At 34.6% G+C, this 13,837-nt stretch overlaps 1 protein-coding gene across 5 annotated transcripts in view; it reads right to left on the bottom strand.

Annotated features, from left to right (window-relative positions):
• The window catches only part of LOC118185054 (zinc finger MIZ domain-containing protein 1-like), a 547,573-nt gene that overhangs the window by 143,221 nt on the left and 390,515 nt on the right, over positions 1-13,837 (bottom strand). For all 5 annotated transcript variants that reach the window (XM_085824218.1, XM_085824220.1, XM_085824219.1 and 2 more), the window contains one exon: positions 9,116-9,269. In XM_085824218.1, coding sequence (XP_085680344.1) covers positions 9,116-9,269 — 154 coding nt within the window. The remainder of the gene's footprint in view (positions 1-9,115; positions 9,270-13,837) is intronic.

Here is a 13,837-nt window from a genome sequence, read left to right as displayed (position 1 = left end):
ACTCGAAACTAAGCAAACCGGTTGCTTCACCAATAGTATTCTCAATTCCTTTATTTGCTTTCTTTGTCTATTTTTTCATTGCGAGAAGACAATCATAAGTACAGAAGGGCATAAATCAGACAACTTGGAATCTGGAAACTGCTTATAACTATAGCTATCAAAAATATAAAATCATATTTCACGGCGATATTCTGAATTTATATTTATCTGGAAATACAGTCCATAAATTTTCCTAGAAAACGTTCGAAGATTAAATCAATATCCAGCTATGCCCTTCCGATAAGTTACTGAATTATGGATTACTTAAAGCTGCTTTAAAAATTAACTGGACAGCAATATCTCAGTTTATAAATGGAAGTGAGTACCTATCAATTTTCTTACGCCCTGTTTATTAGAATGCTTAAAAAATGCATCTGGCTGTCAATGCCATCAAACACGTCTATCATTTGTGGGTTCTTTCACATTCCACAGATTTTTGCTAATCAAGTTTTTGTACCATATGTGGAGAAAAAGCTTCTTTTAAATCCCTTTACCCCCCAAAAAATATAATCTTACGAAGTGTGCAAATAAACACTTCCTGAGTTATTAATTTACCGTAATTCATCTTTAAGTTACAGAAATCATAAAATATCTTAGTTCCGCTCAATACATATATATACAGTTTGCTATCCAGAAATGGAAATACATACTGCTTTGACACTTCCAACTAATACTTTTATGACCCCTATTAGTTCGAGAAGCCGAATGAAATTTTTCTTCAGGGAGAATAACGTCGGTAAAGGTAGCAACTAATACCTGCAATACACATTAAATTTGTATGCCTTTCGAAATTACTTTCTCAGATTTTCTGAACGAATTTGATACAGTAAGAAATTAAAACATCCCTCCCATGTTCTTCGCGATGCAATCGTCATCACAACAAATGATATAATTGGATTCGATTTTCCACGAAATCTTGAAAAATCAGATCTGATTTTTAAAGATTTCAATCCTCCCATAAACCGTACACATTTCTATACATGGAAATTAAGAGCATCAATAAATAAAACTAATGTGTTAGCTTTCCGCCCTTTTGATTTCTGTTTAAACACAATTTATATCACAAAGTAAATCTTTAAAATTATATTATGCAACATGAGGATCGTAACACGTATAATGCTTGCAACAACATACAAGAATGAATACGCGAACAGCTTGCAGTAACAACAACCTGAAATGTTCGCCACTTGTGGCGACATGACAATCGAAAGAAGCGATCAGCAGAAAATCCGCCTCGCTCCTTTCGATCCAAAAACAGCGAATTTTTTACTTGTTTTTTATCGCTCCTTTCGAAACATTGTCAGCATGGTAAATATGTATTCACCTGCTGTCGACTCTGGCCTTTTAACAAAAGCGCGCAGTTAAGTCGCGATGTGTATGCGTGCATGAATGTGTACACGCACATACATATACCGAATTGATGATAACGATTGTGAACTAATGCCAGATAAATGCAAGTCGACGAAGGAGATAACAATTTAGCAGCTCTGTTTCCTTTTCGGTTACTTAAATTGACAGGTTACGTTTCAGACACGGTGCATAACGCTCAGAGTCAACCACACACTAGTCTTATCACTGTTAGCAAATACCAAACAATAAATACGATCAGAAGCAACAGGATGCTAAAACTCACAGGTAAAATTATTAAAAGCAGATTATGATTTATGTTCAGTGCAGTTTAATCTAGAATGCGCCCGCCATAAACTTTAACAAGCTCAGCTACTGGCCTTTTCAAGTTATACTAACAAGATGGTAGTTAATTCGTTAATGCAAAAGGGGAATAATACACATCTTGGGAATGCTAACATCTAGTGAAATATTTGAAATAAATCTGCTCTCCCTTTTCGAGGGGGGTAAAACTAATAATAATAAAAACAAATAAGTAAATTTCATATCAGTAAACGCAATTAAAAAGTTACCTGTTGAATGATAATCGTCACTAAGCACACAATCGAGCAACTCGTAACAGCACGCATAAACGTGTAAATATTGGCTCAAGAAATAAGAAGATACCACAAAATTATAAAAAGTGCATTATTTAATTATTCGATTTAATGCTAAATATTTCAGGTGTCACTCAACTTTCAATTATGCGATATCTAGAAGGGCGTGGTTGCAGAAAGACATCCATTGAAGCCTTATCACCACCTGTTTGACGTTTTAAAGTCGCTACTTATAATAATGGGCCAAATGTAGGATTGAAATATTCATTCATTTATGATTAAAAAATTATTAACACCCCATTCCACAGAACAAAACAGAATACTGCTGCAGTAGGTCCATGCCTTTATCTTAACCATATGAGGATACTAACCAATTCAGCGAATTGCACCCGCCAGCAGACGATGAACATTAGAAAGAAACACAGGCAATATATTAGATATACATGTATATACAGAATTAGATCACGAAGACATGAACAACTAATTAAGATGTATTAAACTAGATATGTATACATAAAAGTTACAGTTACAATTATGCTTAAGAAATAATAGGTTGTACAGAAAAATGTATCGGATGATGAATAATTATGTTTTCGTAAAAAATTACTCTTATCTCTTGGGATTAACGTACGGCTATTCTTCGGGGGAATTACTGGTCACTACATAGTAATTTACAATACGGAACGGTTCCGAGAGACTATAATAATTGGACTTTATGTTGTAAATTTATGTTGCTCAGTTCAACGTATTGAGTCTTTTGATATGATGTTTCTTCATATATTTATGCAATAAAATATATACTAGTGATCGGGAGGCCTTTCCACTCCATAACTAGTCTCTGTTTTCCCCTTCTCCTTAAATCGTTTCAGGAAGCTCAAGCAGGGACTACGACCAGTTAGGAATTGAATCAACGATGGTCTGTAGCTACAAAGTTCCATTTTGACTTTCGGATAGAGTTGAAAGACAAGTCTGCCCTTGGTTCCAGATGACCATTTGTTCCTGTCATTTATTCATAAGATGCACCTTTGTAATACTCTTAAGATAATACAATGGGAGAAGTGTTGATTGTTCTGGTACATCATTGGCAGCTTTCTTCACAATCTCGTCAACAAGTACGCTTTCCTGTAGAGAAGAAACCATAACAAAAGGGGACCTTTCGTCGTAGTGTTAGCAAGGCTTATCTAAGGCTATGAATGAGAGGCATCTGCCATGCGTGTTTTCACTGCTTCCAGGCTTGTAGCTGAACGGTTGTAAATGATGATGTGGCCTTGACATACTTTACTTTTGACGCCATTCTACAAGAACCATAGCGAATTACGCATGAGAGGTGGCAGAATTCAGTGAAATCTGTAAGTTTTTCTTGGACATGGAAAATAATATTTGCGAACACATTAAATAAAAATATATAATTTTGCATGAAATAATAACAACACTTACTAGCAGTGTAAATTGACGATATGTGATAACTGGAATTTAAAGCAGAAAATGTATCTAAAAATGCCCAGCATTAATATATACACATGCTGAGACCTTAAGAATAAGTAACATTTATGCGCTTACTCTTAAATAATAAACTCCATTTCTTCAACTGTAAATGAAGAAGGTAATAGTACTAAATCTTTGAAATCGCTTTGAATAAAAAATAAAATCTACATCAATCAGTGTTGAAGTTCCTTACGTTCAACACCCGGGCAGCATGACTTGTCACATTGCTCATGTCATTGGCTTTTCTACATATTTTTAACTATGTAAACGGAAATAACTTGTTTCACCGGATTCTGATACAATAATTTTGGGGAATTGTTTACGTTTTGGACATGGATATGTTTCTGATTTGAAAATCAAGTTTTGATTATAAGGTAGCAGTTCTTTCATGTAAGTAGTTTCATTAATCATACGAATTTCCTTGACAGAAATGGAAGAAAGATTCCACAAGCCAGTGATAAATACTACGTATATCGTGCAGCTTGAAGTAAATTAAATAAAATGAAAATATGCATGACATCGGAAATAACTTAATATACGCAGTTAAACTGACATTGATTTCCAAAATAGTTAAGGGACAGCTATTCTAGATTTTATGCTAAAATCCAGAATAGTTAATTTTGAGATCGCCAATTATTCTTAAACAGCCATCGTATTTTGCTATATCTTACATACATATCTATCAAAAGGAAGATTCTGACACTTGAATATGCATACGTATTCTTTTGTCAGGCGTAAAAAGTATGAATATCTAGTTGTTTCTTCTTTCTTACGGCCAATCTACTTAGCATTTTTTATTGAAGAACAATTCCAAACTATCATCAGCGTGTGAAGTGATCTTCACGGCTCAGCGATCTGGTCGTAGTGATATTTTGCACTTTTATCTTCTTTCTTTCAAGTTTTTCCTTTGATTTTTTTTTTAAACCAAAAGTTCACGCGATATTTAAAAATAAAAAGAAGCATCGATTTAGAAGATTGGTCGTTGAAATATAAGTTCACCATGGTGGTCCAGTTGATTTACCTCTTGCTTCAGTGAAGGGCTAAGTTCGATGTCCGCTGATCACCTCATAGCGACAGAGGAAACAAAACAGTGGAAAAAGTAGTTAAATACACATAATTCACATAAATGCAGTCTTCAATAGTCTAATTATTCAAATGCACGAAAGTAATAAACCAACGAAAAGTTTTTTTCATATATATAGAGAGAGTTTGGTCTCCTTTGGTAGCATAAACTAATATCAAACTCCAAACAGACTTGGAGCGAATTATCGCTTGGTCTGAAGTAACAAAAGAATCTTGGAAAGATTTGAAACAACCTTTTTATTAAATCAGAACTTGAACATAAAATGCACGTCTCGTGCTTACAAGTCAGCCGCCACTTGTCGCGATGTAACAAAAGGTAACAATCAATTTCAAAAGTTCAACTGAGTCTAGTAGTCAAAGACTATACAATGGATTTAACGCGAAGATGGCTCAACGATTTCTCATCGGCGTAAAAATTTAAATGTCAGCAGCAATAACGCAAAGCTGAAGAATTACAATCTTAATCAGAGATAGCAAACATAATAACACAGCCTCCAGAGGCAAAAACAAGCTCTGTCTTACAATCCAGAACCCTCGACTTAAAAATTTCTAACCTGATTTGCATTCTGATGAGGAAACGGAAACTTGAAGTGACAGTAAAGCTGAAATTATAAACATCTAGTTACCTAAAATAATACTAACCCTACATATTAGTACACAAATTCATTTCTATGCGCATTTAAATACCATTAGATAATGTTAAATAACAAATGAGTCACAAACTCGCATAGCCTACTCTACCTTGAGTAACCCTATTCCAATTTCTTGCAATTCTAGTGAAAGCAGTTGATTAGGAATTTCAACGGAACAGATATCAGATTAGCTATTCATTGCAAAATATAACAAAAGTAAAGCTGGAAGCTGTCGACAGTTATGAGTTTTCTGTGCACAAAATTTGCAGTGAAGTGATTAGAAGTGAACCAGAGCAAGCTCATTCAAGATTCAAAATACTTAAATAGACAACATTAATACGTCAGACCATACCTGCACGCAACAAACTTTCTTAAAATACCATAAGATGCCATAACACAGCAGCTCTAGTTGCCAAAGGACCAGAAGTTTAATAACCGTTCATCTACGGCTCAAGGAAAAAACTTCTTAAAATACATATCTCGTAGTTTCTGTCCTACTACTCTCTGCAAATAGCAAGGTCCACTGACACTGGATTCTCAAAAATTACAGTAATGTGGCATCATTAAGCAGTTCAAATTTAGGTTATTGAACGTTTCGCGTGACTCAGTTTGTATAACACTTCAGTGAAACAAATGGGCAGTTACTAACAATCCAAAGAACATCAGCCAGTTCGGTGGTGATAGAACTATGGCATAATCTATGGTATAGGCGGGCATCGATAGCAAATATATTATTTTCGATTCTTTTATATTTTCGATAAAGGTATTATACTACTATACTTGCTAGCAACGACCGAATAGTCCTTGAAAGGAAACTAGGATGGCCCTTATGTTACTAATCTAAGTAGATAGCCTATAAAAAGATCGTGAGTGCTAAATTAGCTACAGCTATCGATATGAACATACAGCGAGTGAGACTCAAAGAAGCATGATTACTGGTGCTCAGCTTAATTAGGTCATTCCATTCGTAAGATTTCTAGCAAGTTCAAGAAAGCATATGCAACAATGAGCGATGTAGTGTTGAAACAGAAACATGATAGAATTAAAGAATCCACTCCAACAAATCCCAACAAGTACTTTCTTTTCAAGGACTGTTCGGTCGTTGCTAGCAAGTATAGTAGTATAAAACCTTTATCGAAAATAGTATAAAAGTCAGTGCGATGCCTGCCTATATAGACTATGCCATAGTCCCATCACCACTGAACTGGCTGATGTTCTTCGGATTGCTAGTAACTGTCCATTTGTTTCACTGAAGTGTAATACAAACTGAATCATTTTACGGGCAGGGACTATTGATGCCGCCACAATGTGGTGAAACTTCGTTAGAAACCGAGGCTACAGACATTCAGTGGCATCTAAAAGTAATGGCAAAGATAGTGCCATTCGATAAGAGGTGCTTTAACTTAGATTACGTGGATGAATTGCCTAGCTTAAGTCAATAATTACCATGAACGCCCAACGTCCATTCTAGTAGTCCAAAACGTGCAACTCTAGAAAAATAGAAGACTGTTATGTGAAGTGACGAACCACGCTACATACGTGATATTCCTGTGAGAGACATACATGGATCTGGCGACTGGTAGGTGGCATTACTTCCCAGGGGTCATATTGCTCCAATTATGAGATCTAGCAGAGAAAGAATTACTGTGAGGCAAATTTTTTTTAAAAAATTAGTCTTGGTCTCAGATTTCATTTCTCGAACCCTGAATGCCGAATTCTGAAACGTAATACTGGACAATGCTGCAACTACGCGACAGCAATTTGAAAAAATATCTTATGATTTTCAATATGGGAATCTCTCCATTAATGAAGCGACAGTGATAAACGAGTGGTTTGAGGCAACAAAAATGAACGAACCCAACTGACATGCTCCAAACTCTAATCTGAACCGAAACGAATACCTCTTGGATAAGTTACAACGCAAGCTTAGAGGCCGACCAAAGGCATCACAGGACTCGTTCGTCATGCTGGCAGGAAGAACAGAAGACAATACCTGAAAACAACTACCGATACCAAGCGGAACGTCTTTCTTCAAGCTGCGGCAGCGCAAAATGGTGACCTACGTCATACTGATATCATACCAACTCAAGTAATTTTCTAAGGATGTCCGGTCATTGATAGCAAATGATGTTCAGACACATAGAAATGAGAAACTGAAACCTTATGCCCATATCTTACAAATGAATATGTAAACGATTAACTTTTCACTTTTTTTGACTGATTAACTGAAGATTGCGACAGATCGTCCAGACGGTATATAAAACAGGGGCCACACCATACAGGTGACAGTGCGATTTAACTCTGTTCCGCCCCCAATTTTGATGGAGAGCACCCCAAGGGAGGACGGTTCCGAGGATCTCCCACTCCTCTCCCCTTCCACCCCAAACCATACGAGAGGACTTTCGGCTCGTCGCATATTTAGAGTGCCGCAATGCCGCACTGGCACTATACATTATCAAACATTCATGCCTTCTCCTGGATTCGAGACCGGGCCCTTCAGAACGGTAGTTAGCGACGCTAACCGGTTGGGCGACTCGATTCCCTTGTATTATATCAGTGTCTCACAGAAGGGTTCGCCAACATTACGAGCAGATGTCACATTTGAGAAAGGACGTAGAATTGGACTAAAGGAAACAGGATGATTAGCTCCGCAGTCTTCAATCCCTATCCTGAGCATCCTGGGCAATGAGATCTCGGTATTTTGTACAAATGAATTTCATGAATACATTATAACACGACAACAGTACCAGAGTGAATTAATTGGGTTTGCAGAAAGCTGCTTGACTTTCCATCGCTTACAATGTTCCATTAACCAGTGCTATTTATATTTAGGCAATATACCAAAACATTCATATATATTACACAGACAGTATTCATTTCCTTGATATAATTAATTAATTTGTCCTTAATACAATTAATTAATTTTTCCTTAATGTAATTACGTAATTTATCAAAGCTCTGACTATATCGACTATTAATGAGACTTCATATAGTCCTGTCACTATATATTCCTAAATTTTGCAATGATACTATTTATTTTTTCTATCAGATGTGAAGTCTTGATTAGGTATCTTTTGAAAGCGAAGTAGTTTTTAACCAAGTTCTTTATATGAAATTTAGATGTTAAAAGACAGGACATTCAAAATCTGCGTCTCCCATTTCCACATATACGCATATTTCTGTAGAGGAAATATTTCTGGCATGAAAATATGTCGGAAAAAGAGCGTGAGCAGCCGGTTGGTGTTGATATATTTTTCATTCACTTTTGGAAGCAAAGTGTGGGCTCTCCTTCCTTTCAGTGCATTGTCACATTCATTTTTCCAGCTTAATAAGGCTTTCTATTAAAAGTATTTTCTCGATTTAATTTTTTCCGTTGTATTTCTAGTAAGTTATTCTACGATTACAAGAATCCAGAAGCCAACGCACCCGAGCTGGTGCGACGGTACGCAACCGGCGACAAAATTTTTAGAATTTAGGAAGAAGCAGCTCAGGAGAATTTAAGAATCGCAGAGAGCTGGACGGTAAGAAGCCTAGCTCCGGCTCTAACTAGAGTATAAAAAGGCATGCAATTACTCTGGCTCTATGCTTAAGGGCTCTCAAGTACTTTATTATTACAAATAACTTAATTTGCTTGAAATATTTCAGGTACATTATAAGAAGGAAAATTGATCATTTAGCTTCTTGATAGGCAGTATTTAATCTATGAAAATTTAAAACGTGCTATACGGCAAGGGTGGGATGCCCGAGGAGGATTTTTTGAAGGAAAATAGTTCGTATCCACATTACATATGCGGAAAACCACGAAAACGCCCGAGCAGCCAAGCCAACCCTTCGCCCTAACACGAAACCCAGACCGAACTACCAGTGTTCAGCGGCTTTTATCGCTCGGCCACTGGTGGACCCTTTGTAACAACTGAATCTGTAAAAACTTACCTTTGGGGTCCAGGCGGAAGTGACTTCTGCAGAGTCTGATGCATCGTGGCAGAATCTGTAGGTTGGGCTCCGGGCGTCGAATCCCCGTCCCTCGTCTTCTGATGACGTAGCAGGAGTAATCTACCGAGATCCTCGCACCAAACAGATAGCAGGGCTACAAATACAAAATTAACAAGAATAAATAATCGTTTCGACAAAATGTCACAGATCTGGAAGAAGTAATAGATTATTTCAATACGGCAAAGCTTATATCTGCAAAAGGAAAGGGATGCCTTCATAAAGCATTTTTCTACGAGAAATTGGTTCGTATTCACTATCAGAGAAGAAGTAATTAATTATTTAAGAAATCTCAAACAGCAGAATATAAGAATATCAGAACAGCAGCGGACTATTTAAATTGTAATGCCACTGAAATCAAGAATAAAAAAAATTAGATACTTATTGGTTACCCTGCCTCATATTTTCTTAAGACATAATTTCTAGCGCTAAAACATTCTACAAACAAAACAACTTAACTGACATTTTGGTAACCCTTATCTACTTCTTATCCCTATTTTTTTTTTTTTTTAAATCCATAAAAGAGACATCCTACAGTTGTTTGCATTTTTATTTCTTATCGTTCATTACATCAACTTCGCTCGCTACGATTTCTTCACTTTTGCAATTAGGCATTTAATTAATAATGACACATATATTTTCCGCGGATGAAATCGAAGTTACAGCTAGAGACAAGTATTGCCAAAATGTTAATAGTGATGTCTTGTTGCCAAAAAATTTCTTCCCTCGAAAAGTTATAAGTCGAGATTTTTGATTAAGTACCGAAAGTTCTTCATTTTGCCAAAGAGATTAAACATACTGAACAGCTGTTGCAGAAAACTAAAACTACTATTTAGGTTAGTAAAGACACTTAAACAACATTCATTGGATTCCTCTGGATCATGTATCGATATTTTTGTTAACCTTAAAGCTTTCTATTAATTTTTTTTTTTTTTTTTTTTTCTTTTTTTTTCTAGTTTGCCATCAATTTACCGCTCTGCCCTTTCGTTTTTCTATTTGGCAATCATCATTGCAGAAGCAGTTTTTTCCTTCAATGTTTCCGCCTAACCTCAGTGTTTATGTCTCATTTATGTCTCAACTTCGAAAGCTAAAAATGCAAAAAAATTCAACTACAAATGCAAATTTTGTAATTATGTAGAAACATTAGGTAATTTTGAAGCATGAAAGACGGAAAATGAGCAACGCCTTCGCCGGGAATCGAACCACGGACCTCTGGAATACGCGCCCAGCGTGCTGATCACTACACTACGAAGGCATGCTAAGAAGAAGGGAGAAATATCTTATAATTATTTCTACACGCAAAAGCATTAAACTCTAAGCAGCAGAATTACCATGAAGAATATTCTAATACTTTCTTACTTATACCTGAATTATTACTACATTTGTATAAGTAGTACAAGAAATATAATCAGATAAATCAGATGTTTCTAGAACTTAAAGCACCTGCAGTTACAAATTCGATGCAGTTTTAAATTGACATCTATTTGTCTTTCGAAAGTATCAAACAAAAATCATGATATGTAAAAAAAAGCACTGAAAAAGCATTAAAAACAAATATTCAGCTGCAAATTCTTTAAAAAAATGTGGAAATAAATATATTTTACAATCAATGTGAAAAAGTTCACAGAAATACGCTATTAACTTCAAAATTACGCCGCTAAAATTTTCCCGCAATTTTCAGAAGCTGTATCATCGTATTAATAAATGCTTAGAAGGATTAAAGAAGTATTTAAATATCCTTATATAATTCCTAGACATAAATGTGTAGCGAGATTTTAATAGTTGAGCTATCTTAAAAACGAGCTTCTAAATCCTTTTTCTTAAAATAATCGTTACCTTTCTTTTAATTCATTATTTTAATTCCCGTCGCCTCACATTTTTTACTTTGGCCAATGCAATACTCGTTCCAAATCCATCGTATTTTTTCTGAAAACGAAGTAATTTTTAGCTAGTTTACCCTTTCTTCGTAAGCAAGGAAATCTTCCAATTTTTATGCAAATTGTCTTAACAACATTTATTTCATTTTGCGGCTTTCTATCAGGAAATTGTCTAATTAAGCATGACATGAGTAAGTGACATTAGTAAGGCGCATTCTCCGTTTTTCGGTATTTTAAATATTTTATACCAAGATTTTCACACGTCGTGATATGGAATAGATGCAAGATCTCATATTTTTACTTAATTCGAAGCTTTGCTGCTGATCTTTGCTTATCTCAGTTCATTAACCTTCTATCTAGTGAAGCTGCATAATCCCTTTTTTTTGTTTCCCTCCGTATTAAAAGGCATCCCTTGCATTGGAAACTCCAGTTGCTACACGTGAGGTTTGAATACATTTTGCAGGAAGTTAGCTACATATATACATTTTCATTTACATGTAATGGGAGTTAAATTATTTACATAAAATGTTTTATTAAGTGCCGTCACAACACTGCACGTTATAAAAATTTTTATCTCCAGCGAGCGAGAATATCTATCAGAAATAACAAGGATACGCTGTCTTTAAATATTTTGTTAATATGCTGTTGAGTTGAATTTTATGTGGCGTAAATGCAAAAAACAGGATACTTAATAAATAAAGTCAGAACATAAAATGTTAATAGTAAAAAGACAAAAATTTTTTTTAAAAAAATTCTGAAATGTTTCAGATTTTAAATTACGTCCAAAGGGGAGTTTTTTTTTAACGTTTTGTGTGTTATCTTTATTTATTAAATATCACGTTCATTGCACTTAAGGTATCCGACCTCGTTCGGGTACCATTTTTTAAAAAATGGTTTTATTTTAACTATGAACATATTAATTTGAAGATAAGCATATTAATGAGTGAAAACAATTTAAAACGTAATGCTAAGTAATTTTAATTTAGAAAAATAAGGAAAAAAAGGACAATTTTTGCTTAAATTTTGCCTTTACGGCAACAACCACGGTGAACAATGTATATATAAATATGCAGTTTTTTCTAATTTGTATTTATATCTACACTTTTGTATGCAAAATAATTAAGAAATATTCATATATTCTTGAAATATGTCAAAATGTATAGTATATACTGTATATTTTCCTATTATTGCATCCAAAATCTAAAAATAAAAAGTAACAATTCAACTTCTAATTAATATTTCTAAAATCTTTTGCTTCAGAGCATGCATCAGATTATATGAAACATGTATAGAAAGTATCATTAAATTTTATCCATAAAATTTTGATTTATGGCTGTTACCATTGGCAATATTTACAGAAAAATTATTTTTCAGAAAACAAGTTTAAAGTTTTCATAAAACAATTTCTTAGTGAAAGAAGCATCCCTGATAATTAACATTCCCCCTGCTTTGTAACCTAACACCTTGTTTTTTTCTTCCCACACTTTGCACCTTTTCTTTCGAACAAAGCGTAATTTTTTCTTTGGGTTTTTGTAAAACTTGTGGAATTCCACCAAAAGTCATGATTTTGCACTTTATCAAGTTTTCGAATTCCCTGCTCAGTGTAAAATTCAGGGCACATACCTAACCTTGAAAATGCTTCAAGCAAACCTATAAATCCATCATTAAATAACATTAAATAACCCAACACTTACATTTGCTCCGAACATTACTATTCGCAAGTTTATGAATGTTTCTTTCGAAACAATTTGCAATAAAATGCCATTAAAAGTTCCTTGATATTTTGAGTTTTGCCATGTAGATACTTTTTAATAAATCTTGTTTATGTAGTCAACTCCATATATGTAGGTTTAATTAAATTCAATATATATATTGATATACCAGAGGTTTTTGCCTAATTTTTTTCTTTCTGATTTTTTTCCTGATTTCTGCAATCACACATTCATAGTTGCACCAATTCATTGATTTTTGAGGAGGGCATTGGCTTCGAAGAAGAGCTACAATGGAACAAGCAATTAGTACAACCTGCTGCATCTCAATTAAGTTTCAAACATGACTTCTAATTGCAATTCCTAATTCTGCAGTTTATCAATAAAAGAATCAGTCAGTTTACCTTTTCCTTTCAATTCAGGAGCGGAGTTTTTTACTTTTCGTAGTCCACTACCAACCCTTTTCTGTATATGTTCAATGCATTCCACTTTCTTGACCGAATCTTTACCATATATATCTTTCACAATTAAAAACTTCTTAGAATCCCCATCCTCGTAATACTCCGTGTGCTTCAGCTTTCGTAATGTAATAGATCATTCAAACAGGGAATAAGCACCAACTGCTTCCATACCCGAAGCTGCTTCTTTATAAATTGCAGAACAATTATATTACGCTTTACATATGTCGTGCTGAAGATTGTATGCCATTCTGTTTATTTTGTTGCAAATGATGCAAAAATGTGACATAGCTTTCAAATCAAGCACTTTGTCAACGCTAATCGACAAAGCAGCAACACATACATTCAACGTCGAATACCCTCTGCGCCAAACTAAATACGAAATTAAGGGAAAAAACTAACACCAGATTCTTAAAATGTATTACAAAATATCTAAACTTATTACGCAGGTTTATAATTTACAAAATCTTGATGATAAATAAAGTTTCTAAATAGGTATATCTATTTAAACGCTCACTTCCGGCCCAGAATATTGGAACTTCCGGTTTATTCAGTTACAGAAAAATGCTTATAACTTCAGTTCTAATTAACCTATCAACAAGCAAAAACTTGTATTTGATT

Source organism: Stegodyphus dumicola, chromosome 9 (genome assembly GCF_044657685.1).
Source record: "Stegodyphus dumicola isolate Sdum_Otavi_A_Nest chromosome 9, ASM4465768v1".
In the NCBI taxonomy this organism is placed as follows: Eukaryota; Metazoa; Arthropoda; class Arachnida; order Araneae; family Eresidae; genus Stegodyphus; species Stegodyphus dumicola.
This window is presented reverse-complemented; position numbering and strand designations above follow the sequence as displayed.